Source organism: Strix aluco, chromosome 3 (genome assembly GCF_031877795.1).
Source record: "Strix aluco isolate bStrAlu1 chromosome 3, bStrAlu1.hap1, whole genome shotgun sequence".
Lineage (NCBI taxonomy): Eukaryota > Metazoa > Chordata > Aves > Strigiformes > Strigidae > Strix > Strix aluco.
The window spans coordinates 133,045,079-133,072,211 of NC_133933.1; the positions used below are offsets into that span (position 1 = coordinate 133,045,079).

Genomic DNA, 27,133 nt, shown 5'->3' on the forward strand with positions numbered 1-27,133 from the left:
CCCTTCAGGCACTGAGCGCGGGGGCGCCCTCTATCGCGCTCTCTGCCCCCCCGAAGCTCCGCCCACCGGCCAATTGGCGGAGGCTGACGGCACGCTCCCTGCCTCTGATTGGCTGTTGGGTGGGAGGCCCCGCCCCGGACGGCGCGTGACGTAGCGCGGCGGTTGGCGGCGGCGGCCCCTCGGCGGAGCAGCGACGCGCCTCTGGGCCGGGAGGTACCGGGTGCGCCCGGTAAGTGCGCGGCCCCCGCCCCCCGCTTGCCCCCCTTTCCGCCCCCTCTTCCGCCTCTCTGCCGCGGGCCGGAACCGGCTCGGTCGGGCGCCGCCAGCAGGCCCCAGGCGCGGCCTCGGCTGACGGGCCCGGCGGGCGCGGCCCGGTCCGGCCCGGCGGGCCTGGCCTAGTCTCACGGCCGCCTCGCCTCGCTTCGCCTCACGGCCCGCGCCTCCGGCCCGCAGGTTGTGCGACCGCAGCATGTCGGAGGGCGAGTCCAAGCAGGTGCCGAGCGGCGGCTCCGACTCGAAGCCGGAGTCCGCATCGTCCGGCCCGGGAATGACCTCGGTGTCTGCGCCGGTGACTTCCGCGGCGCCCCCGGAGGAGGAGGAGGAGGAGGAGAGCGAGGACGAGTCCGAAATCCTCGAGGAGTCGCCGTGCGGCCGCTGGCAGAAGCGGCGGGAGGAGGTTAGTGTCGGGGGGGGGGGGGGGCCGGTTCTCGGGGCTGGGCCACCGGGGGGCCCCTGACCGAGCCGGGCAGGGCGCGGGGCCCGGGCGGCCTCTTGTTCTGTCCCGCCGGCTGTCCCCGGGCCCCGGTGGCGAGGGTCCATCATGCTCCCGGGGCAGTGTGGGGGTGAGTGGCCCTTCGAGCTGCGGGGCCGCCTTTCCGGGGGCTCGGGAAGGCTGTGGCCGGAGCGCGGCCTGCTGCTCCTCCGGCACCTGTGTGTCCGCAGGCTCTTCTGCACGGACGCTGTCAGGGCGGCTCTTGCCCTGTGTTGAGCAGGGAGTGTCTCCAGCCCTCCTGTGCGCATCTTCCCTTGCAGATTTTTTGCTCTGGGAATATCGAAGAGCAATGACTGGGTGGGCTGTGGTGTTGGTCAGGAGCGTGAACAGTGCCTGCTGCGGAGGCAGCCGCTCACCCCCTCTTGTCAGCTTTTGCGTTATGCCTCGGTCTGGGTTTGCCTTGGAGCCTTCTGTTAGGACAAAGCACGTCCAGTTCACACAGACTTGTGTCTTGGCTTGTCCTGTTTGCATCTGCTTCTCAGTATATCAGAATTGTCCCACGAGAAGGCACAAGTAGATTAGATCTTATTGTTTTGGACCTCTCCCTTTTTCCACTCTTTGCTGTGCTCCGTTTATCTTATGGGGGTTTGCCTCCACAAACTGGTTTCTGCCTCGTGTTGGCTCAGTGAAAGCTGCTCTGGCAGGGGCAGCCGTATAGCTGTGTTAGCTGCTGAAAGACAGAAAATGTTCACTCCAGTGCTGCGGCACAAGTGCTGATGTAGCTTTTCTCAGCCAAGTCAGGGCTGAACATAGAGGTTCGTCTGCTTTATCCATTATTGTAGACACAGGGTAGTTCAAACTCTGGTGGTGGTGAAAAAGCCATTTATTTTGATGTAAATTTGGAGGTCGAAGTAAGGTCAGTGATTCCCTGCAGTTCCTTACCTTTGCTTGCTTGAAAGCTGTCTTGGTTTTGTTAACAGGCCAAATCCTAGCATGGCGTTAAGAATGGCCCTTTCTAGTGAAGCTGTATGGTTTGGGTTGTATGAAGCTTTAATTCTATTCTCCACAATATATTCCTTACAATAACCTGAAGGGCTTTTTCCTCTGATCTGTACTGAATTGGTATACGTTGAGGAAGAAAGCTGATGTTCAGTTTGTGTAGTCTTTTCGATATGTTTTGTTTAATACTGATCACTTTGACACAGAAAGATAAATTTCCTTCTAGGCTTTTCTGTACTCTTCTACATAAAAAGATTTGGCAGGTTCTAGTGTTTTCTCTGGATTTCAGTTTTCCCACCTGCAGACAAATTAAGGCCCAAACACAAGAAGTCCCTTAAGATTTCGGCATGGCTAAATTACCGCGTTCCGGCTTCGGAACGAGCGTGGCTGGTTGGTTTGAAGGCGAGCGGCCACTGTTAGACGTACGAGCTTTGAGGCGTCGCAGATCGAGGGATGACTGAAAGCCCCAACACGAACTGTTGGCTGACCCGGCGTAAACTCAGGGCCTCTGCGTCCCCAGCCGCCATCCGTCAGGGTTCACTGCGGGACCTGCTGATTCAGTGTCTGGCTGGTACCAGCCGCGGTTGCCCGCCTGTGGGCCTTACGCACACTTCTAGTGGTCGTACAGTTAAATTGTGTTTTGTCTCTTAATCCAGCCTGTGTATTTGTGGCTTGGTTAGACCCAGGCTCGTGGAGTGGCGTCCCTTCCCTTTAACTGTGTGACATCGTACTTTTTTTGCTCTCTTGAGCTTTTGGGCTGGAGTAAACTCTCCCGCTACTGGTGTTCCAGCATGAAGTTTATTTTGGGGTCACAGCTTTACGTTCTGAGCATCCCAGCGTGCTGGAGGAGGCGCCCCTTGTGCCGGTGCCTCCCCGGTGAAGGCCCTGCGGCCAGGCTCCCGACCCCTCGGCGGGAGGAGGCGTTCCGCCGTGGCAGAGGCACCTGCCGCCCCCTCCCCGGTGGTGCAATCCAGATTCCTGACCTCGGAAATATCTCCTTTGGGTGCTGAATTAGGCACCCGCCTCGGAAACAACATAATGTGGTAATGTGGGGGGAAAGCGGCACGTGTGATGGAGGCAGAGCGAGGTGTGGTCTGGTGCTCCCTGGGCGTTAGCGCTTCACCGCTTGCTTTGAGCTGCGGGCTTGGGTGTACGTTTGGAAATGTAAAAACATTTTTTTTTAAACAAATTATTATTTTTTTCATAGCTATGGACTCTAGCAGAGGGGCGCGGTGAATGCGGGGGGGCAGGCAGGCGGGGCGGGAGGAGTCCGGCGCTCGGGGCATTTTTCCCTAATTAGCAGATTTCGGCAGAAGCGGCCCCCGCGCCCTCAGCCGCCCCCCCCCCCGCCCCGCCGGTGCCCGCGCGGCCGGTTCTGGGTACAAAATGGTCGTGGGGCGGCAGAACGGCCCCGCTGCCCGCCCCGGGCCGGGGGGGAGCCCCCTCACCCCCCATCGCGGGGCGCGCCCCGCCGGGGGCGGGGGGGGGGCGGTAGAACGGGCACCGGCGGGGCGGGGCGGCGCGGCTGCCCGAGGGACGGCTGCTCCAGCCAATGGCAGGGCGCGGCGAGCGTTACATCACCGGCGCCAGCTCCCATAGGCCGCTCCCCGCCCTGGCCACGCCCCCGCCCTGCGCCGGTGGGTCCCGGGGGAAGCTCCCCGCCCCCGCAGCGATCCCGTCCCGGTGCCGCGACCCTAGGACACGGGTCTGGCTTAGCGCAGGATGAACCCGACCGGCCGACGGGACTCGGAACTCACCGGGGTTACGAGGGGCAATAACCGCGGGCCCAGGCTGCGGAGGGGGCGCTGGGGCAGCAGCTCCGCTGCAGAAGGACGTTCCGGCACCTGAACGTGTCCCCGGAGGGGACCGAGCGGGGGAGGCTCCGGGCCTGGGCGCTCTGGGGAGAAGGGGGCTGAGGGGGCGGCCTCAGGGCTCCCTGCAGCTCCCAGGGAGGGGACAGGGAGCTGGGGGTGCTGAGCTCTGCTCCCCGGGATCCGGGGACAGGACACGGGGAACGGCTCCCAGCTGCACCGGGGCAGGTCCAGGCCGGGCAGGAGGGAGCATTTCTTTCCCCAGAGGGTGGTCAGACCCTGGGACAGGCTCCTGGGGAGGGGGTCGGTGTTTGAGGGGTGTTTGGACAGTGCCCTTAACACCACGCTTGAGCTTTTGGTGAGCCCTGAAGGGGTCGGGCAGCTGGGCTGGGTGACCCTTGTAGGTCCCTTCCTGCTGAACTGGTCTAGATTCTATTCTTGCTTAAACTTGAAGGGTTCTGTTGAGTTTATTGTTTATTTTTCCTAGAGACAGGGAACTTCTGTAGTGCAAAGTGTGTAATTGCTGTGAAAGTTCAGAGTAGTCTTTTAAAATGAAATGCTGCTGTGCAAATTTTAGCTACAAACTGATTTTAACTAGATAGAGAACACTTACCTTCCCCAAAGTTCACTCCTTTGTGGAACCTTTAATGAATAGTGTGTATGGTTGTGCCTTGATACACCTGAAGGGTGAAGTTGGGGGGGGTGAATGTGGCTTGTCCTGTAGGATACCAAACTGTCGCTTTCTGACCCGAGCTGAATCCCTCTCTGCAATTGTAACCAGGGCTCTGGCTGCTCTCCTAACATACACGAAGGTGAGGCTTTAGCCTCTGCAAAGAGCTGAAGATGAACTTTAACAGGGACTCTTGTCTCAGGGCAGAGAGGCACAGAGAAAGGACCCCCAGCGTGAGGTTAGGGGGTGGCAGGAGGGAGAGCCTGACCCTGACAGGCTCTCCAAGCTTGTGCCTGCCTTGGTCCCTTTTGACTTTTCTCCCTGACAAAAACCTCTTTTTTTCCTGCTGTCCCCATGTGACACTCCATTTTCTTCTTTCAGTCAGCATGGATGCATGATTTATTTTTCTTGGGTTGTCCAAGTATCTTCAGAATTATCTGCTAAGCCTCCTAGGAATAGAAACCTCTTAATAGAGACAGATTGCAGCGACACACTTGCGCTTCCTTTTTAAACTCCTGCCACTGGCTGGTATTAAGCCTGGACTCAGTGCCTGCGGTCCCTGAGAGCTGCACAGATCAAACGGAAAAGTGGCCCAAACATAACTGTAGGAAAACTTGTGCTCTGCTGCAGCAGAGTCTTTAATTTTCAGCCCAGTATTATGTGTTGGGCTTGGCGAGCTCACGTTAGTGGAAGAGGCTTAAGCATTCGCAGACTTAGATGGTCCTGTAGTTTGTCACGTGTGTAATAGCTGTCTGTTGACAGGATTTCTTTCTACACCTTTTCTGGGTAGGAAAACACTGCGTGATTGCATAAGCCAAGACTTTATTATAAATACTTTGTTGACATCTTTGTAACATGCTTAGTAAATAACCCATTTAGTGCTGCTGAGTGAATCTGTATGGTATTGTGGATGTGGGGATAAGCTGGTTCCCTTTTAGGTACGTGTATGAGTGTGTCTGTCACAGGTAAGAGCAGGAAAAGGACCGAGCAGACGTGGGAACGCTGGGCTTGCTCTCCTGCAGACTCCTCGTTCGGAGGTACAGTCAGTTGTGGCCCAGCTCTTGCCAAATGCTGCTTCATTCCCAGAAGAAGGATGTGAAGCCTGGCGCTTAGAGGAGAAACGAGAGATAATGGGAGAAAGAGTACTGGTCTCTGCTTAAAGACCTTTGCCCTGTCCCCGAGGATGTGTTGGGCTGCCCAGGATTAGCAGGAGAACCTTGCACCGTTCTCAGCGTCCTGGTTGCGTTCAGTCCCTTGGCTGGAAACTCGCCCAAGCGCTGGCTTGCGCGGTCCTGCGCGGTGGCAGACGCAGGGGTTGTACTTCTTTCCTGCGGGTTCTGAAATCTTGGGGGTGATTTCTGGGTGGCTGGAAGGTGATGTTTGAGTTCTTGCTAGCTATCAATGACCTCCCTTGAGAAAGAAATGACTGTCTGTCTGTCGTTCTGTGTGTGGTGCGTTATTAACTTTCCTGCAAGCTCAGCTGCTGGAGCACTTGCCCTGTGATGCCCCCTCTTCAGTGGGGTTCATTTTTGCCTCGTCCCTGGAGACAAATCTCTTGTGTCTGTGCATGCAGTGGTTGCTATGTTGATTAATTCTTGTTTTCCCATCTGTGGTATTTTCCACTGTCGGGTGGAACTAGATGAAGGGTGCAGGTCCTTCACAGCTTCTCTCTGTGGTGGCTGAGGGTGATGAAGTTCCACGTGGACCTGGGTGTCGGGTCAGGTGCAGAACTTGAGGAGCAGTATTGGAGGGATGTGCCTGGGGGTATAGTCTGTGGTCAGTCCTGCTGTTCTTCATCATGCACCACTGCTGGAAGTTCAGGAAATTAATGCAGGCAGCACCATTGCCATTAGCTTGCTTCTCTTTTTCTTATGAAAGACTCGCTGCCATCTGGATCGGTGGTTCCCAGCCGTGCAGGGGGCCCTTGCTGGGTGGCTGGACATTGCAGATGAAGTTTGGTGCTCAGGCTGACAGATGCTCTTGCTCCGTGCTAGCGGATGTTAAGGAAGGAGCTGTGGTTTGTGAGGAGCTGAACCCAGAAAGACATGAAATGAAATGAAATGCTGGGTCTGCTGCATCTTTATTTTACCTTTGTTGTCTTTTCAGTCCTAGCGGGAGTCTTAGTTTCTTGAATCATTTTTCATTTGGAGCTGGCTGATGACTTTTGCCCCTCTGGATTTACATTTCTTCCAGGAGGCAGAGCGCAGGGTTCTTGGAGAGAAAATGCTGGTAGGCTGGATGTTTGGATTCTGCGATGCCTGACTGATTTCCTAGCTGCTGTTGTGACTGGAAAGAAACTTGCTGAGGTAGTAGAAGATAAGCACCGGTCTTTCTTTTCCTATCACACATCTGAGTTTCTGTATGCGGGGAAGCGAGGCGTCGTTCCTCGGAAAGGTGGCATTTGAGATGCTCTGAGCTTTGGATTCTGCTGCTGGAGACAGGGCGGGTTGCAGAGATCCTCAGAGCAAAGCAGTGAGAGGGGGCTGCCAGCTTGTCGGCAGGCTTTGGCAGCAGACCTGTTTTTTTCCAGCTGGTGGAGAAAACAATTGCCATGCTGTAGTTTTTATGATTTCACTTGACCATTGGGATGATGCTCGAAGGAGGGAGTATGTGTGGCCTTCTGATGTTCTTATTGGCTCGTGGGGGGCTCCCTGGAAGGAACGAACCCTTGAGATGTGCTTGAATGGGATGAGAGGCACTGCAGGGTGTAGAGGGAATGCAGCCTTTGTCTTGGGCCTGTTGCCTACCGACCCGTTACGTTCTTGCTCATGGAGTGTAACGGAGCTGGCAGCTCGCTCCGTGCCGCCCCGCCAGCGTCGCCCCTCCGCCTTTGTGCTGCCTGCGTGGGGAGCGGGCGCAGCCGGGCAGCTGTCTGCTGCTTTCCTCTTCCCTGGCTGGGGAGAGGTGCTGGTTACGCTCCAGCTGCCTGCGACCGAGGGATGGGGATCGCTCTGCGTTCTTGACAGAGCTCTTCTAAAAATAACACGGTCGGTGTAGCTTACCAGCAGCACCGAGGCCTCCCCCGTCAGGCCTCTGTCTCTTTAGACCCGTGTCGGGGGGCCCGGGGGAAGCGATCGCAGTGTCGTGGCTGCTGCTGCCTGTTTGGCGGGGTTGGATGTTACAGCCAGGCTTACACTTGGGGAAAAAACTCACTGCTGGGCCAGTGGAAGGGAGAGGCGAGGCCACTCACCGTCTGACTCCAGGTCCTGCCTGCAGCTAGGCTGCGCAGCAAGTCCCCGTGGACGGAGGCGCTGTAAGAGCATGGCCAGCCAGAAATAGGTTGGCACAGATGAGAGCGTGGTGCTTTTCCAGGCATCCCGTGTTAACGCGGTGACACGAATAGCTGTGTCCTCTTCCTAAGGATCAGTGCTCAGGGAAAATCCCCTTCCACGGGTGTCTGTGGTACCTGTCTCCCAGGCCCTCTGTCTCTGCAGCGTCTGGCCCCGAGGCTCTTGTCCGAGCTCTCTGGCCTGAGGTTGATCACAGATCTGTGTGCTTGTGTGTGCACGTGCACAGACAGCAACGAGCACACTCGCACAGAAAACAGTTTGAAAAATAATTTAACAAGACAGGTGATGGTGATCAGACACAGGACTTGGCTAGCGACTCACCTCGATCCTTCTTTTTCCACTCTTGGCCCTTCCCTTGAATGCCCCATGAATATTGTACCCAAATACTCTTGTTTGATCCCAAAATTGCCTGACTCTGACATTGGATTCAAGTACTATATTTGTTTACAAGCACCTCCACTTGGCTTGCATGATATTGCTGAAGGGGTTTCCCCTGTTGAGTTGCCTGGGTGGGTTTTCCTAATAAGCACAATGATTTAATCGCTCACCTTCGGCCTCGGGTTCGGCGTTTCATCCATCATGGATTAGGCTGTCTGGGTTCCCCACCCTGTTGTGGTTCTTCTGATTGCTGATGTGCTTCTTGCTTCTACTTTGAATAGCCCTTATGCAGATATATTTCCACAGCAGTTTGATGAAATTTTTCTGGCCTGTTAATTGAGGAAGACTTCTGCAGCTCTGCCTCGAGTTGCGTGAACAACTGTTACAGTGCAGAAGGTGGAAAAATACAGCTTTTAAAATTGTGATTTCAGCAGTAGCAAGGATAAAGAGAAAATGAGTAATTACAATGCTCCTTTTCTGGATAGAAAATTAATATCTCATGAATATGTGGAATTCTGCTCTATCTTTTTCATGTTTAGGTGGCAGAGTCAGAGCTGCTGCTGTTAAACCACCAAATAAGAAAGTGAACAGGAGAAGAATGGAAAAAAGACTTAAGAGTTTTTCCTGTGGCACATTCTCGCAATATCGGGAGTTGAGGAAATTTGAGCCGGATGGTGTATGTGGGCTATTGTATTTAGTAGTTAAAAATGCACATGTTTCAGCTGGTTTAATCTCAGTTTACAGCCATTTTTCTCCTGACATACATCCCGTGGTAGTCAGCTTCACAGTTTAATATTTATATATATGTATATATATTTATTTATATGTCAGGATCAAGTGCTTTCTCATCATTCTAAGTATGATGTTTGATCACTTCATTGGTGGCTTTCTTGCTCTTGTGTTATCAGACATATGAAGTAATTACTTTCTATTTGTGTTCTGTGTGCCATGACTGATTTTTACAAGCCTATTCAAGATTTCTACTTACAGCACTGTAGCAGTTTTTATGGCATTTTCTGTTCCTTTCCTCATAATTCCTAATATTGAACTTTTAACACCTCCTGACCAAGTGATGTTTTTCAGAGTTATCTGCGGTGGTTTGAAGATCTCTCTAACAAATGGAAGTAACAGAACGGGCTAGTGCAGAATGACAGTAGCTAACTTGGAGTTTATCCTGTCTGGTTTTTCCCCTCTTCATGGTGTTTTGCATTACTGGCACTCATCTGAGCTTACTACCCCTGGGTTCAGTACTGAGAACTCCCAGGCAGTTTTGTTTCTGAGGGACATGAACAGTCTGTGGTACGTCCTTGGTGTCGTAGGTTTGATGAGCGTCTTGATAACGGTGCAGGGGTGCTAACAGTGCAGTAAATACAGAGGTACCGGTGGGTTCCCGAAACCTTCCTGATGGACTTCTGTCTGAGTGGGTTTTGTCTGTAGGATATTGGGTTTTCTTCCCACTCCCTTATTTATTTTGCTGTACTGTTTCTGTTTCCCTTTGGGAGTTGGGGATGGGGAATTCATCGCCTCTTCCTACTTCCAGAGTTCAGCTCAGGAAGACTGAACTCTTTGACTCCGCTGGAGTGCTCATTTGTTCTGAAGCACAGATGAAACCAAGCGTTCGTCCCTTTGGGCTCCCAGCAGACAGCTTATGTGTTTGTTTCTGTTACCCGCTAAATGAACGGAACGATGCGTGTCTCCCTGTGGGCTGTCGACAGCGGCGCTTTTTCTGTTCAAAGCTACTTGACTCTCGTCAGACTTTTCTGTTGTTTCAGTTGCTAATCTACTGACTGGAGGGTTACCTACCGTGAATTTTTAGCGAAGCCTGTCCCTCAGAATGTTGTTTAGCCGGAACTGTCAGAATGCTTTTGGAGAGGCTGGACTGGCTGCTGGGCTGCGTGATGGTGACTGAAAACTCGGTGCTTTTCTGCAGAACAGTCGCCGATCTCGCTGACAGGATGGCACGGGGCTCCCCGGACGGCACCCTGGCTCTGAGCTGTGCTCGGAGTCTCCGGGAGGGCGCAGGGGCACTTCCAAAGTGCAGCTGGTTTTGGCTTGTTTCTGGAGGTGGCACCTCCAGAGCCGTTGCGTGTGAAATTACAAGTGAGGGCAAGCTCCAGCTCAGGGAAGCCTTTTAGCTCTGTATTGAAATGGTCAAGATGAGTTCGTTTGGTTACACAGGCAAGCTTATTGCTAATGTATTGTGTCTTACTACTTGTTCCAGCACGGAGCTGTCTGGAAGAACCAACGGTGATTGGTGATGGTCAGATTTTCTTGTCCTTAAGCTTTCGATTGCTTTATGAACTGGTTTGTACAGCCATTCCTTTCCTTGAGATTGCTAGATCACACTAGTTATTTTAATCTTCTTTTTGAATTAACACCTTTCAAGCATTTTACTACTCTGAATGTAATTGCAGAGTCCAGTGCTGACAGTTTAATTAAAACATGAAGTAGGCTTGCTTCTTTGTTTTGTTGGATTCTTTTCCCCCTTTGCCTACAGTGCATCTTGCATTCTTTGATTTTTGTTAGGCTCCAGATTAGTTTAAAATCTGACACAGCCGCTTCTGTTTCCTCTTTCTGTTGGTAAATACGCTACTTTTTGTTTCAGCACAGTTCAGTGAGAAGTAACGTTCCTCTGTGGTCCAGCTGCTGCCTTCTGTAGGTATATTACCTCTGTTCTCAAGCTTTTGCCAAGCTGGTTGAACAGAGCTTTGATCTTTTTCTCTGGCCTAAACAAGTGGCCAGGGTAACTTTTTAACATATTCATGCTACTCTTAACCAGATACATGGCTTTTTGTAAGTGTCTGGCCTAATGTGCTCCATTCCTGATTTTTTTTCTTCAATGTGCGGTTTCATTCTGTACTGATATTCTAATTATTGTGGGTTTTTTCCAATTTTTATTCTTTCTTTTCTTTATTGTAAATCATCACTGTTGCTTGTAACTTAGGCTGTTCTTTTGTGTTTTGGGTTTTTTTTTTTTTTAATTGACAGATCATGTGCACTACAGAGCGTCTTTCCAAAAGTCTGTGTTCTGTCAGTGAGAGATATCTAGATGTTTGAGGGCTATGTAAAAAATAAGCATTGGACAATGGGAATAACCTGTCCAAGGGAAATATATCTTCCAAACTTTTTCCCTTAGAGCTAAGTTATGCCTTGGAGTAACAGCATTTAAATCTCTTTTCCTCATTCCCCTTTAGGTAATTAAATTCACTTGAAATTATTCTTGAGTTTCCTTACCTCTTGTTTATATGGACAAAAAGCTACCGTAGTATTTGTGCTGTAACTTTTTTGTGGTGTGGAACTGTTTCCTCTGTCATACTTCAGAAATTCATGCTAAGCTGAGTTCATTTAACTTTCTTCCTAGTTTAAAAGTTACCTAGTCTACATGGGCTGCCTGGGAAAGAAACACTTTGGAGTAATACATTGTCTCTAGGAACACAGGGTATTTTATCTGGGCCAGTCTTCTGTCATTTCATCAGCACAGTTCATGGGCAGCTTGTTGCCTTTGGTCTGGGTCATAAAAGACCACTGAAAAGTAAACAAGTTAAACCGGTCAGTCTTAAATCCCTGGACAGAGCTTGCAGGAATTTAGGGCAAAGTGAGGGGAGACCCTGCCTCATCTTCACCCTGCACTGATGCCCGGGTGGCAAGCGTTCTTCAGGGCGAGAACAGCGTTTCTGTTGTCTCTTCAGGGCAGGGGGCTGGCTGCACTCCCTGCTTGGCAGAGCAGGGCAAGGCAGCGTTCTGAACGGGCCATTTTTATTTCCTCTTGCTCAGTCAGGTTTGTGGAGAAGTTGAAATTTATATTTGTAAACTGCTTCTGTTTACAGTGGTGTGAACTGCCACAGTGCTTCTAAACTGAGCGGCTAAGCTTGCAGCCATCCGGCAGTCTTTCCCAGGGGTTTGGGGTTGTACTCTGCTGAGCCTGGAGAGGGGTGTGGGACAACGATTTGGCAGCCTGAACAAAGGAGGTGTTGCTGTCGCCTTTTCAGTTGTCTGTTTGCATTTTTCCCCTTTTATTCTTCTGCCCAAGCATTTGAATCTCCTCTTGAACTGAGAACTACCATCACTGATGTCAGATGGTGTCGAGTCATATCTGGTGCCCTGCAATATTGCCTGTGAGTCATGGAAATGATTTACGTTTGGTAAACTTGCCCGGAAATGGGAGAAGATACAACAAATCCACATCCACTGGCTGTATTATCAGGGCAGATTTTGAGGGGTTGGCAGTACTCGAGGACTTAATTAATCCAGTAAAACTAGAAGGTCTTGGAATAGGCAGCAAGCATGATGAAGGAAGAGAGTACAGAGGGATGCATGGGCACTGGGTGTTGGTCATGGCTTTTGTCTTGTCCCTACAATGCTAACACACACCTGCCTTTCCCTCGGCTGGGGGCTTGTTCAGACTTTTCTTAAGCTAAAGCCTTTTGGCATTCAGCTTCATCAATCGTACTGGGCCTTCTTATACTACTGACATTCCTAAGATGATACTTATACTAAAACATGAAGGAATAAATGTTCTGTCCTTAATTATCTTCATTCTTTCAGCTTTCTTTAATGATGAAACATAACAAGCCTGACATGGTATTTAGATGTCAGTATCAGTGTGTGTCTATATATATATATATATATAAAAAAATCAAGTTCTTATGATAATATGATGAATGTAGTCTTAAATCAAATCTCAGGCCTTTTACCCCTCAGTTATGCAGGAGGTGAGGGGTGGGAAGAGAATGGAACTGCTCACGTGAAGCTGCTTGTCTCCTGTGATTGTTTTCCATAGCTGTTTTCTGTAACTCAGGCTGTCTTTATGTAATTATGGCCTATATTCTTTATTCCTACCCGTGTCACCCCATGGCATCTGGTTTTATCACAGTAATTTACTGCTCAGTTTACTGAGCAATCTGTATCACTTACTGTGTCTGCATCACTGTTCATGTAGTTGTTTGTCACTCCAGTGTGTCGTCTGCCATTTTAGAACACTGAATGTCATTGGGCCTGTTAGGATTCCCTTGGAAGATCATAAACAAGAATGCCAGCTATACTGATTGGCTGTCAGTCGAAGCTGTCGAGCTACAGATGCAGTACAATAGAATCTAGACCAGTTCAGCAGGAAGGGACCTACAAGGGTCACCCAGCCCAGCTGCCCGACCCCTTCAGGGCTCACCAAAAGCTCAAGCGTGGTGTTAAGGGCACTGTCCAAACACCCCTCAAACACCGACCCCCTCCCCAGGAGCCTGTCCCAGGGTCTGACCACCCTCTGGGGAAAGAAATGCTCCCTCCTGCCCGGCCTGGACCTGCCCTGGCGCAGCTGGGAGCCGTTCCCCGTGTCCTATCCCTGGGTCCCCGGGGCAGAACCCAGCATTTGTTCTTGTTACCTCTCACGCCCGATGCTCCAATCTATCTGCATCTCTCTGCAAGGCCTCTTGGCCCTCGAGAGAGTCAACAGCACCTCCCAGTTTGGGATCCAATGAACAGGTGTTTATAATGCAGACTTTTAAAGTTGATACTGTACAACAGTGAACTTATCACCTCAGTGGACTCCCCTCTCTGCTCACAGTTCTTCTTGTACAGGTCCCGTTGCTGTGTTAGTCCTTGTTGTTATATGTTGTTTAGGAGCTCAAGTCTAGCTGATTGTTAGTGTGACCTGGAAGTTGTTCTTGGTGCCCACCTCCTACAGCAGAGTTTCTTTATAAATACAAGCCTTAGGTTTTTTACCTTTCAGTATGGTCAGCTGGATGCTGTGGGTCTGTACCCAGTCTACCAGAGTTAAGCACTGCCCATTGAAAGTTGGTTTCTTTCTCTTAGTTGCTTTTTTTTTTTTTTTTTTTAGTTAGTATTGTGCTATCAGTAGTTATTTCCTATAGTGTTTAACTCGTTTGTTGTGGGTGGCAGAACATTTGCATGGGTTCTCATTAACAAACACTGTAGCTGAAGTGGAATAAATTTGGTCGTGTAAGCGTGGCTGCCGAGGGGGAAGGGATTTATGTATGGTGAGGAGCGTCCAGCGAATGAGACGTTGATGGGGTCCCTAGTGATGGAAGACAGGGTGAGACAGTGTGAGTAGGAGAAGCTGTGAAACGGCCAGGACTTTGAGGTAGTACAAGTGGAAGATGAGTCTGGATTTGCTCACCAAATCTGTATTGGCTTTTACCTCAAGGGGAGAATTGGATCAGCTGAAGGTGAAGTGGTTCTGGGTACGTGGCCAGTCAGTGGTGAATAGTAATGGTTGATGATTGACACTTAAAAGGTAAATTCCACCCTCTGTCTCCTCTGAGTACTTTGAGATAGGAATCCAGTTTCATCACTGCACGTTGCCTGGTGCAGTGGGACTTTAACCATGAGCGCACGCTCTGCGTGTCAGAAGTAGCCTGTAAATGGCATTACAGGACAGCAGGCTGCTCTGGGTGTTGGGGAAGGAACCCATATACATCTTGGGATGCTGCTACGTATCTGAGGAAAAACAGTGTTATGGTAAACTCTGCTGCCGGGAGTGGTGTTCACCTTGTATCTGTGCAGGTCTTTCAGGCTGAAGCCCTTGCCCAGCCCTGGCCATGGCTCTTGGTTCGGCAGTCCTCCCCTGACGTCGTGCCTTTCCCACTGCTCATCTGTGCCTTTAATATTAGGTGTGGGTGTATTTGTGCTGGGTTAACGTTTGCATTTATTAACTAAAGAAACTATTGTAGCAGTTTCAGTTGTGTAATCAATTCCTTGGTCTCTTCCCAGCTTGCAGCTTTCCCTTTGTTTCTCTCTGCTTGGATCAGTTTCCTCTCTGGAGTTTTGTGTCTCCTCAGCTTTCAGAGAATTCCTCCAGAAAGTTGTCTGAGTTCTTGAGACTTTTTTTATCCCTTTTGTGTGGTTGGAGATTTTTTTGTGGTTAAATGAACTACAGGTGTAACAAAACATAAAAATCTAATGTACTGTTGCCAAAAGGCAGATTTTACTACAGCCTTTGTGCAGAAGTTTTCCCTCAAATATGCCCAGGACTCGCTGCTTACGTGGCCGGCAGTGTACTCAGGTTTGAGTGTGTCCCATTCCTGAAATGTATGTGCACAATCCTGTCCTGGAACATTCATTTAATTAAAAGTTAATGAGGAAAGTTCATAATACTTAACTGAAGGAGGCATGGTAATGATCTGGTCTTGCTGGCTTAGAACTCACCTCTGTGTCCATCCTTCCCCCGCAGGTGAATCAGCGCAATGTCCCGGGGATTGACAGTGCCTACCTGGCCATGGATACAGAGGAAGGTGTGGAAGTTGTTTGGAATGAGGTTCAGTTTTCTGAGCGGAAGAACTTTAAGCTTCAGGAAGTAAGTTGATGTGTTTCCCAGCAAAATGTGGGTGGGATTATAGAGATTGGTGACCTTTCATGTGGATTATTGGCTGGATGTGGAGTGCTGTGCTGCTCAGATGTAGCAAATTCAGCTTAAGCATGGCCTGTGCAGAAGGGTGACCGAGAACTGTTGTGCTACTTCCATGGGCTCTTGTGTTGATTAACTCTGTGATCAAACCATGCTCAGCTAAGGTGCAGTGTGGGGTGAAACCAGATGCTCTTTGTCCTTAGCACAGGAGCCTGCAGTGTACTGTGTTGTTGAGGGGAACCAAGACCCAAGAAGAAAGCAAGATATGGGCTGATGCGGTCTCTAATGTAATGTGTTTTTGTCTTTCTGATGTTAAGGAAAAAGTTAAAGCGGTGTTTGACAACTTGATTCAGCTGGAACATCTGAACATTGTGAAGTTTCACAAATACTGGGCTGATGTGAAGGAGAATAAGGCCAGGGTAAGTAAAGCGAGCAGTCTGTTGGGTTTTCTTGCTGTATGTCCTGTAGGTAGGTAGTGAAGCAGAGGTTGATGTCTCGCACTGCCCCCACAGGTGATCTTCATCACTGAATATATGTCTTCAGGGAGCTTGAAACAGTTCCTGAAGAAGACAAAGAAAAACCACAAAACGATGAATGAAAAGGTAACTCTTTTTCCTGTGTGTGCCTCTATATTCACTTGGTGCCATGAGCCTTTGGAAAGCTCTTTCAGCAGAGGGTTGTGATGAGGAGACGACCTGGTGATGACATGTGGCTGCGATTCCTCTTTATTACCGTAAGCTGCTTTGGCTGCAGGTTCTCCTGGGCAGCTGTTCTGTGCTGTTTGCCTTGTTTCCAGCAGTTCGGCAGCTTCACACGTGTGTGTGACAGGCACGTCCCTGTCCATGTGTGCATACGGGAAAGAGGGAAGGTGTCTGTGTGAGAGGAGTTAGGAGGGGAGCTATGGATATGTAGAAACCAAACTGAGCACGAGAGCACTGATCCTCTAAGCTCTGACTTCCTACGCGCCCATGCTGGGTAAAAGCTAAGGTGCCATAGAGTGGAGCGTATATCCCTCCGTATGAACGGGCTGTGAATCACAGAACTAGGGATTTGTTCCTCTTCCCTGAGTGATTTTTATCCTTATTGCTCCTGTGTCTGCAGGCCTGGAAGCGATGGTGTACCCAGATCCTCTCTGCTCTCAGGTATGTAGGTACTGGTCTCGCGGTCTAGCTGTATAAGCGTAGCCTCCTTTGCGCTAGAATATTAAAAGCTGTAAACATACGTGCTGCCAAATGTTGGCAAGCTTCATGGAGTGGAGCCTGGAGAGCACTTGCAGTCACCCAGCCTGATTCTTATCCCAGTCACAGTCTGCAGAGTGTCAACTGCACTTCCATAACAATCCCAGAGTCTTCAGTTAGAGAATATTGAAGCCTCTAAAGTAGAGAAATGGGTGCAATGTAGGTTTTAGATCCCAACAGCTGTGACTGATAAGGTAGTGAGTGTGGGAGCTGAGCATCCGGGAGCTCTCCAGAGTATCCAGCTTTGTAACCTGGATCTAACAGTGGCCAAGGTTGCAAAGAAGTCTCAAAGAAATCAAATTCCTCGTGAGAGGAGTCAGAAAATGTTCTTAGTTGTGGCAGGCTGCAGCCCTGTAGCCATGCAGTAGATTCATAGTTACTGTGATGTGATATTGTTAGAAGGGTATGTGGGTCTATAAATTTCTTGATGATGCAGATCTTCTGCAGCCATTTTAGTGCAACCCAGCTGAATAAAATGTGGGGGGGTTATTTGATTTTAAAGACTCTTCTCTACCTGAGCCGGGGTTGGTGTGTAGCTAATAGCAGCCTTGGGAAAACAATAACCCAGCTGTCAGAGCACGACTCCCACTCCATAGAGAAAATTCTGTTGCCATGTGGCTAAAGACAGCTGTTGGTGAATGGTTGGGGTTCTGGCAGGCTTTGGGGAGCTGACAGCCCTTACGTGTGCTGGCTGCAGGCAGAAAACCGAGCAGATGGAGGCACAAAACCAGGTAACCTCAAACGTACCTGGGACCCCAGCGCTGAAAAGCTTTATTTGTGCCTGCTGGAAAACGTGACCAGTCACGTTTGTACAGCACTGAGGGCCTTCTGGGTGGCCTGCGAGTAGGGCCAGGATAAGGCTGGGATATTTTCGGTATAAAATTGGAGACCTTTTAGCACCCACCTAGCAGTATTGGGGTGGATGAAATAGTTTCTTTACCCCTGGGTTTCTTCGGAACTGACCAGAGAAAGCTTTCTTTTTTCCCCCCACATCTGGAGATTGTTTATTAGAAACAGTTGCTTAATTTTCATGATTGTCTCCTCACCTAGAGGCTGGTGTACAGTCACTTAATTGTACCCCTCTGCTACTGTAAATCCCTGGCATTTGCCCTTTGCCCTCCTGATCTCTTCTGGTGTTGCCTCAGACAGGGCAGGGGTGAGGGGAGGGATTCCTGGCCTACGCCTCAGCAGTCTCCTGACCAGTGCTCTGCTCTGAATCTCTAGCTACCTCCACTCCTGTGATCCCCCAATCATCCACGGTAACCTGACCTGCGACACCATCTTCATTCAGCACAACGGACTGATCAAAATTGGGTCAGGTAAGGTTTGTTGGAGGTGACCCTTGCCTAGGAGAGAAATGGCTCAAACAAAAAAAGACATCTCATCATTTCAGGGTTATCTGGCACGATAGGCATGTATGTACACTCCTTCCTCCACCTCCACATCAGTTGTACCAGAGGTTGGTAGTAGAATTCACTCCTGGCTGGACCACCTTCAGGTGCGGAAGGACTGGGTCTGGATACAGTTTCCCTTGTTGGCCCCTTCCTCAGTTTTTGATCTGAAGGGGCTGACCCAAGAAACGGTGCTGAAACTTCCAAGTTTTGTATGCACGTTATCCTTGGATTCATCTGCTCCGCAGTCTTTTTCATGTTAAGGCACACAGAGTTCTCTTCCCCATGTTGTGAAGCTGAGAGCTGTGTCCACTGAGGCCTCGTGAGTGCTGCTTGTAGCAACCAACATTTATAATCAAGCTCAGACTCTGGCTGCAGCAAGCTGCTGTCTTGGCGGCCTCATCCAGCATCACTCGCTTTGGTCTGGACTTCAGTTTGCCTTGGGCCAGTTTGGCAAAGATGTGCCCTGTTCAGGCAGCCACCCTATGCTGAAATGTTCTATTTCATAAGAAAGAAGTGATTTTTCTGGCAGTGCAGTGCATTCTTGCAGACTTTTTTTCACCTTTGCTATACCTCTGTGTCTCGGAATCTGTCTGCAGTCAGCATGCGTTATGTTGTACCTTGACATAACCGGTCCAGTGACAGGTTGCTCTCTGCTGTCCAACTTCTGCAAGTATTCTCAAACCTGAGGAGCGTGCACTTGCTTTTCCTGGAGACTTTTGTCTATGAGTTCTTGGTTTGATGTCGACAGTGTACAGGAAAGAATGCTCTGCTTCACCTGTCATCTAAAAATAGCCTCTTTCCTTAAACCGCAGACCTCTGGGGCTTCTCTTTCCATCGCGGAACTCCTGTGTTGCCTCTTTGTTCCAGAATCGGGGTCTTTGTTCCTCAGAGGTAATAAACCTCTCTGACACACGCTCGTACCCAGGGATGCTGGATCATGGCAGAAGGAGCACTCGGTTCTCTATCTGCGTGTAAACCTGGTGACTTGCTCTTCATACAAGCTGATGATATCATGGGGTTTGCTTTATTCTCTTTCCCTGACTTTGTCCAGGTGGGCAAAATTTCCAAGAGTTGTGTACATCTGATACCCCTCTGCTGGCAAACAAGCAGCTCCTGGGCATTTGATTCAGGCTGCTCATGGGAAGTCTGTTGTAGACTCGAGTGCATCCTTCTCTTTCTGGTTTAGTTTAAAAGTGTTATACAGCTGCAGTCTTTCTGATTGGTAGCCATCACTTTGTAAAAAAAAACCAAACAAACAACAAACAACAAAAAAAACCCACTTGAAGTTGGTGTCTAGAGCTGGGGTGTTTTACCAGAGGGAGGTTCTGCAGATCAGCAAACGAGACACTCGAGGGCATTCAGGCTCCCAGCGGTGCCGTTCAGGGGCTGTCTGGAAGAAAGTTGGCTCTTTGCTTGTGGGTCACAAACAGTTGCCTCAGCAGGGTTACAGCTTGGCCAGCTCCCTCCAGCTCCAGAGAGCTTTGGGTCTGTTGGTGTGGTGGGAGGGAGGGGACAGTTGGACTGGGGCACTCTGAAAGGAACGGGTGTCTGTGCTCTAACGGCTTGACCCTCAGCAAGAGGAGGACGCGTGCTGGGAGCGTGGCCGTGCAGGAGCACTGCTTAACTGCACTTGTTACCGAGCAAACTTTCTTCTGCTCTGCAGTTGTAGGCTGCCTGGCTCACCTCGTGCTCAGAAGTGAAGTGATTTATCCGGGAGATTCTGGTCCTTCCTTAAATAAAAAAGGAAGTGAGCACAAGTGGGCTTGTGATCAGAAGAGGAATCCTCCAGAAGTGAAAGCTGTGGCTGCAGTGCAGGCTGGAGTTAGTTGCCAGTGTTGCAGAATGTGTTCTTATTCCTGCAGTGCCCACTCACTGGGAAAGTCAGAACAACGTCATCAGAACGGCCGGCTGCATTCAGCTGGAGATCCTCTGGCACTGCTGCTCAGCAGCCAGACGGGCCGCTGTCACCTGCGGGCCCCAGAGCCACAGGCGCTTTGGGGTCTCTGATGATATTAGACCCGTGTTTGTTGCTCATGCAGTTATTTCTTACAACTGGCTGGTATCCAAAAACTTTCCTGTCTTTACTTGAAAGCAGCGGGGCAGTAATTCTCATGGATCTAAGGGGAGCGATGAGTCAGTGCATACGAACTGCTCTTTGATTCTGTCTGCCCCCAGCACCATTCTGGACTACGCTCCCGAAAGCTCCTCTTCCCTCTGTTTAAGCAAAAGAGAATACTTGCTGAATGTGGGGCAAAAATCTGGGGAAAGGAAGCTGCTAGGGTGTTTTGCAGAACATCCTCCCGTCTGCCGGGTGAGGAAGTACTAGAAGAGTAGTGCCTGTGACTTGTGTCGCATCGGAGGTGGCTGGTGCTTGTCCCGGTCACAGCCGGGTAGGTGGGGTGCAGCCCTTTCCCCTGGCACTCCGTGCTGCTGCTGCAGGCTGCAGAGGCACGTGCACTGGCGGGACAGACCACTGCTTTTCTTGTTCTGTGTGTAATTCTGGATCAGTCCTTTTCTCTAGAGCCACCTGCACGCTGCAGGAAGAAAAGAGATTAGTTCAGTAGAAAGGTGTTGCTGTTACTATTGTATTGAGTTTTGGAAAGAGGGATGAAATCTTTATATGCTGGGGGCCATCTGTGGAAGAAAAAGGAGGTGGGAAAGAGGGAGGATTTCTCATACTGCTTAAAAGCAAAAGCAATCTATAATGTGCTAACTTTTTTTTTTTCAGCGCCATAAAGTACAGGGTTGATAGATTTAAGGGGGAAAAGTGTCAAAGGAGTGGGGAGCTTTGAAGAACTTCTAGTGAGAATAGGAAAGACACCTGCAGTTCTTAAACTGGCCATGGGTGTTCCCAGAGACTGGAATGTTGCAGCTGCTTTCTGGAGCTGCGGTCAGATGGAAACGTTCCTTGTGAGAGGTCCAGGTGGTTTCCTGCGTACTCTTCCACAGGATTCACAGGCAACACCATGTTGCATCTGTCCAAAAGGCGGACCTGCGGAGGGCGGGGGCTGCAGGGTGTTTGACTGTGGCGGTGGGAGGCGCTCCAGTGCCAGGGAGGGCAGCGTGTTCAGGCAGGGTGTTCAGTGCTGCTGCCTTGCTCCTGTGGAGCCCTGTCGGGAGGTGTCCTTGTCATTCTCATTGGGAGCATAACAACCAGTCACAGGTGGAAGGGGGTGATGGGTTTGAATTAAAAAATCCTTTTGGGCAGCTCTTGGGGTGCCCCAGCAGAGCAGAGGTCCCAGGCTGGAGTGTCCTGTGATGTGTTCTGGTGCCCTGAGACGTGGCAGTGTGTTGGCATGTGCGCTTGCGCAGAGCACGAGGGGAGGCTTAGTGCTCTGCTGGTGTGTTTCCCAACAGTGCCTCAGGCGCTTGGCCGATGCATACGCTCTCCTGTCTTCAGCACACCTGACCTCTAGGATTCGTTATATATTTAATTGCAGTCTGTCCAGAGTCTCTTTCCAGTTCCAGGCCAAGGTGCCAGGAGACTGAGTCTCACTGGGTATTAACTCTGCTATGAAATTGTGGCCAGGTATGTAAGTCTGGGTTCTGCTGCCAAGACCCATGCCTAGGAGAAGCTGCTGGGGTGCAGAGAAAGGTTGTGGTCTGCCGATGGGGGTGCAAGGGGCCTGTAGAGCACTCGCAGGGAGTTTCCAGCTGCTCAGCCTCAGAGTCGGCCATCATCTGCATGGTCAGAGGTGTCTTGTCTCCCTTGCCCAGTCTGGCTCTCAGTTAGAAACATTCACGTTCCTTATGTAAATTTATTTAAAAAGGCAGCTGGAGGCAGGGCCAGGCTCTCAGTCTTGTCCGTGTTTTGCCACGATCCTGCCCTAGCTGTCTCTATCGATGTTGAGTGCTTGCTGTTTCATCAACTCATTGACTTCTATCTTGTTTTACTTCCCGCTTACGGGCTGCTCTGTTGCCAACAGTCTTTCATAGGATATTTGCTAATGGTGAGCAAACTTCTCCGCTCCTGTGATGTGACTACCACTATCTATGTAATGTACATTATTTTATTTGTGTGTGTATATATATATATTTATATATATATACGTGTGTGTGTCTCTATACTTGTAGCACACACAGCCATACACACTAACTCATTTCTGTAGTGTTCCCTTGCTATAAGGCTGGTACGTAAAACTGTTCGGCTTAGGCGCATCCTACTTTGCGACCTGTGTTCTGTGCTGGGATGCAAACTGTCCTTTCGGCCAAAGCCTTACAGAGAGGGAGCGCTGCCCTTTGTGAAGTCTCCTGGTTGGTAGTTCTGCTCCTCTCCTGCTCTGTGCTAGTCCCTGGCCCCTCGTGCATGCCGGCTCCTGCATGTCAAGCCAAGCGGGTGCCTTGTTCTGAGCTCTTCCCAGCTGAACTTTCCACATCCATTAGGCTCTTTCCTGCTGCTGCTCTGCTAGACTTGGCTGGGCACCAAACCTGGACTAGCCTTTGCTTTGTGCTTGGCTATCCAATTGCTTGCTTGTGGTTTTAACTCCTTAGATGTTTTGTTTTTAAGATGAATGTGTCTGGCTCCTGATGGCCAGAGAGCCATCCCACCCAAATGCGTCCCTGATTGTGACGTAAGGTTTACTCTTTGTGTTTCCCCAGAGAAAGCGCTGGTTTTGGGGAGGCTTGTGTCTGAGGAGGGAGCTGGGCTGGTGGGGGCTAGAGAAGGGTTTGAGTGCTGCAATTTGTAACCCTGTTAAATAGAACACTGCATTTATGTTCAAAATAATGATTTATTTTTTGCTATCAGGGTTGTTCTCGATGCTTAGAGTTTGTTTCTACTGTGTTGGGAACCTACCAGCTGCCAGCTGGAAGTGGTGGGAGAGAAAGGGCCTGTCCAGAGGGGCTCTGTGCTGCCTTTTCAGCGTGTGCGGGAGGAGGATGTGGCTGCTCTGCATCGCCAGCGGGCTAGAGGCTCTTTCAAAAAGCTAAACCTGGGCTCTTACGCAGCTGAGGGGGAAGCTGATGTGGCCGGGGCTCGCAGCACTAGGAGGGCAGGTTTCCGGGGCGGTGGCTGGTTTAGCAGCGTGCTGCCAGCCGGGCGAGCGGGGCTGCGGCAGCCCTGCGGGGTGGGAGAGGCACACAGACTGCTGCGGGAGCGCTGCTGGGCCTGGGCGCCGGCCTGGGCTCAGCCACGCTGGTGACAGCAAGGCTTAAAACTAGCAAGCCGTTTCTCAGAAATTAAGTCACTCTGTGAGCAGAACAAAGGGCTAGAACAAGGGTTCTAGCAAGGCAAGAGGAGCCTCAGCCGGTGGTCTCCAGCCTGAAGAAGACGCTGTGGTGTCTCACTCATGCTGGAACAGCATCATATGGTCTTGAAATACTAAGCTTGCTTGGCTGGTTTCTGGAGAACTTGTTTTAACTGTACTGTTGTATCACTAAGTACTGGTCATGTGAGAGCTGGAAACTCTTCAATCCTTAGAGATCTAGAACAGTGATTTGGGCTTGAAAGCACTAAATATAGGGTATAAAGCTCCTGTTTCACTTGAACATTGAGCTAAAAAGGTTGTGAGTGACATGCTTTCATAACTAGTCTTGTTTTAGTCATTAATTCACTCTCTTGGATTTTGTTACCTGACATTTAAAGACTTGTTACGCTGTTTTTCACATCCTTAACAGACACCTGAGACACTTAGTAGGTGATGTGGAAATAAAATAGGGGTTACTAGGATGTCTTGGATCTGCCTTTTTTTTTTTTTCTTCTAACTAAGGCAAGTGTGGTTTAGAGAAAAACTAATGGGTAGTTGAAATTAGCAGACATAGAAAAATGTATTGTAAAACCGGGAAACTTTTTTACCCATGTTGGCATTCATTTAGGAAGCTTAACATGAATTTCTGTAGTTTAGCTTCTAGCCATACAGTTTTGTGTGAAGAGTGGAGCCTGTCCTCTACCAAGCCAAACATTTTCAGTTGCTTAGAAACTTGGCAAAACTAAGGCAGACTTTCACAAGCAGAGGAGGAGGTTTGTTTCTGACTACGGGTGCTGTTAGGAGTGAGATCTGGCAGATGGATAGTTCTGAGTGGAACTTATTTTGCCCAGAATGCTTCAGAAAGTCCGAAGTGCTATGCAGGTTACTCCTTTTTTTTAAAGGCGTTGTCTCACCCTGGTCTGTGTTGTCTTTGAGACTCCCAGGGGTGTAAAAGCCTGTCATAAAGTGAAGATTCTTCACATTTGGATTGTTCTTGAGAAACTGTTGAACAAGCTGGGTGGAATAGCATGAGGTTAATTTCTAATTGCAATAGACTGACAGGCATCTCATGGTCTAGCTGCTGTTCACTAGAGTGGCAAAAATGGTCACCAGAGGCCTGCCTTGATTTTGTGTGTAAGCACAAACCTGGAGGCAGGAGGAGCAGTCATAGGTAAGTGACAATCAGTGGGCTCCTAATCGCTGTGGTTAGTTTGTGAAATTGCGGCTGACACCTGACTGGGGGTGGTGGGGGTGTGTGTGTGATGATTTAATGTGTGCGTTTGGGGGGAGGGTGTCGGGGTGCTTTTTTTAAGTCAGATTTAGTGGTACGAGTTGGTGCCTTTAGCCTTGTTGCAAGGTCACCAAGTGGAATGCATACTTGGCAGATCTACCTCCTATTATGCCGTGATGGTAATAAACTCTCATTTTTATTTTGCAGAAGGTTTAAAAGCTGGCTCTTGCTTCATGTGCTTTGCCTTCCTTGCTCAGTGTACCTTCTTTGTGCTGCTGTGAGTCATCTCATTCATGAAATACAACAGAAACAACTATCTTCTAGACTGGCTGTCATTTTCAGTTAAATCAGATCTTCTAAAAAGGTTTAAATTTCCCAGTTTAGTGCTCCAAGTTATGATAATTTGCCTTTTCTGTGGTCAGATTTACTTTTTGTGTTGCATTGAAGGCGTGTGCTGCTTCAGCTTTGCTGGACTGTGTTTTCTCTCTGCCTTTATGTGGATTTCCAGGATGTGTTGGGACACGTCTTGCAGCTGTCCAGGTCTTTGTCTACCTGTTTTGGTGTCAATATGGCAGTTGCGTTTGTCCACTCCTTTTGGGGTCCTTTGGTTGAAGGCATGTGGAACACGAGCGTTTTAGAAGGCTCCTTATGCCAGTTCTGGAAAGGTCACTGGAATACAAACTTAGCCAGTGTTTAGGTCCCCGTGTACCCATACATGCTCAGGGCTAACCTGAAACCAGCTCTGCAGCGCAGGACCTCGGGGTGCCGGGGCGGGCAGCATGCCCCGGCAGGGGGGGCCAGGGGCTGTGCTGGGACGGGCGGTGCTGGCAGGGCGGGGAGGCGACCCCGCTCTCGCCGGCACTGCTGGTACCTCCGAGCGCCGGGTTGGATCTGAGCCGCGCATAGGAGAAGGACACGGACTTCCTGGGCCTGCACGGGGCCACGAAGACAGTTAAGGGACTGGAGCATCTGTCGGTGTGAGGAGGGGCTGAGGGGGCTGGGAATGTTTGGCCTGGAGAGGAGAAGGCTCAGGGGGATCGTTTCAGCACCTGTAAATACCTGATGGGAGAGAAGGAAGAGGGGGCAGCCAGGCTCTTCTCTGAGTGCCCATTGACAGGACGAGAGGCGATGGGCACATATTGGAATACAGCCAGTTCCATCTGACACAAGAATACCCTTTTTTTTACTGTGAGGGTAGTCAAATGCTGAAACAGGTTGCCCAGAGAGGTTGTGGAGTCTTTCTCCCTGGAGCTACTCAAACCCACCCGTGGTCCTGGGCAGCCTGTTCCAGCTGACTCCGCCAGAGCAGCGGGGTTGAGCTGTGTTGCACCAGGTCCCTTCCAGCCTGGACTATTTGTGATTTAGGCCTTGAGACACGCGGGCTGAGCAGTGTTTTCACTCTGGCTTCTGCTTTCAGGGGGTGAGCTTTTCCGTTTGCCTTTCATGGTCATTTGCGCAGCTCCGCTTCGGCATGTTGTGAAACAATGGCCACGAGAGAGGTGAGGTCTGAAATTCAGGGAAGTTAAACTTGAAGTACTCAAACTTGTGGACCCTAATTGCACTTTAGTCGAATATGCATTTATACTGTTAAGCAGTAATAACCAAACTTCTGTTAAGCAGAGCTGCTCAGAACCTAAAATAATTTTCAGAGTCATGTTTCTGAGGACTTTGTTTTTCAGTGTACATCTGGAAGTAAAAGATTTCCCCGGAGTAGCACGGTCCATAGCATTTCAGTGAGTGTCTTGTCTTGTTTTTCTGATTGCGTGTAATTCTTGCACTGTGATGTGAGGCTACTGCAGTTAATTAGTGCCCTGCCATTTCAGTCGTGAAAGAACTGAGCAGGAATAGCAGTCCTGCTGCCCCTTCATCTTTTTGCTATAAATGCTGTATTGCAGTCAGATGATCCAACCCAAGCAGGGGTTTGCCCGGCCCGCAGGACCTTCATTCCTCTGGTCTAGACCTTGAAACTTGGTTTTGTGTGCAGATTTCAAATCCCTCTGCACACTTTGTTTGGAATCAAGCTGTTTGTATCGTGAACTCTTTCAGATAAAGTGCTAAAAGCTCCTAAATCCCTGCTTAAGAGCCTGCACGCAGCCGTGTCTGCCACTGCTTTTCCTGTTCGACTTGGTGTTTAATGGCTGCATGCTTCTTCTTGTTTCCAATAGCTTCCTAGTTGCTTATTTTTTAGACTTTGCCCTCCCTAATAAAAATGCATTTGTCATCTTTGCGTGCAAGTGCAGTGAACTGTGAAATGGCTTCGTTTTGTGCAGTCTTGTACCGTTTTGCAGTAGTGAGCATATGAGCGCAGAGGATAATAATGTGGCCTCGTACCTATCCTGGCCCTGTGGCCATCCCTTTGTAGTTGCAAACAGATGGTCTTGCATTCAGTTGATTATTTTTGGGTCCCTGTGGTGCTGGTACAGTGCCACATGTGCAGGGTGGTTAATCGTCGCCTGCTGCTGGGTTGCACAGCGAGCCTGGGACTAGTCTTAAAGGTTGGTTGTTGATCCTTCCTGCTGTTGTCTTGTTTTCCTCCGTGTTCTCAGCTAGCTGAAATCTGGAGTACAGCGTGCTCGAGCGCTTCTGGAGAGGAGCAGAGTAACGTGCTCTTGCTTTGGAGAACACTTTGGTGTCTGCAAGAGACCCAGTGGTTCAGTGGCTACCTCAGGGGAAGGGGAGGACTCTGGGGCAGACCGTCCTTCCTGCTTACGAGGAGGAGGTGTCGAATGCAGAGCAAAGGTGGATGTGAACTGGATGCAGGACGAGAGGAAAATGTCCTCTGCAGCATGTAGTGTTTGAAAGGGCAAGTTACTGTGTGATTGGGCATCTCTGCTGAAACCTGCCACTGGTGACAGCTGGGAAGGAAA

At 50.0% G+C, this 27,133-nt stretch overlaps 1 protein-coding gene across 2 annotated transcripts in view; it reads left to right on the forward strand.

The window, feature by feature from the left end:
- The first annotated feature begins 150 nt into the window (after positions 1–150).
- Positions 151–27,133, forward strand: part of NRBP1 (nuclear receptor binding protein 1) — a 40,655-nt gene continuing 13,672 nt past the window's right edge. Inside the window, exons 1-8 of one of the 2 annotated variants that reach the window (XM_074820470.1) lie at positions 151–229; positions 454–676; positions 15,044–15,166; positions 15,535–15,636; positions 15,730–15,819; positions 16,319–16,359; positions 17,680–17,774; positions 21,776–21,799. In XM_074820470.1, coding sequence (XP_074676571.1) covers positions 470–676; positions 15,044–15,166; positions 15,535–15,636; positions 15,730–15,819; positions 16,319–16,359; positions 17,680–17,774; positions 21,776–21,799 — 682 coding nt within the window. In that variant the 5' untranslated portion in view covers positions 151–229; positions 454–469. The remainder of the gene's footprint in view (positions 230–453; positions 677–15,043; positions 15,167–15,534; positions 15,637–15,729; positions 15,820–16,318; positions 16,360–17,679; positions 17,775–21,775; positions 21,800–27,133) is intronic. The other variant, XM_074820471.1, reaches the window with a different exon arrangement.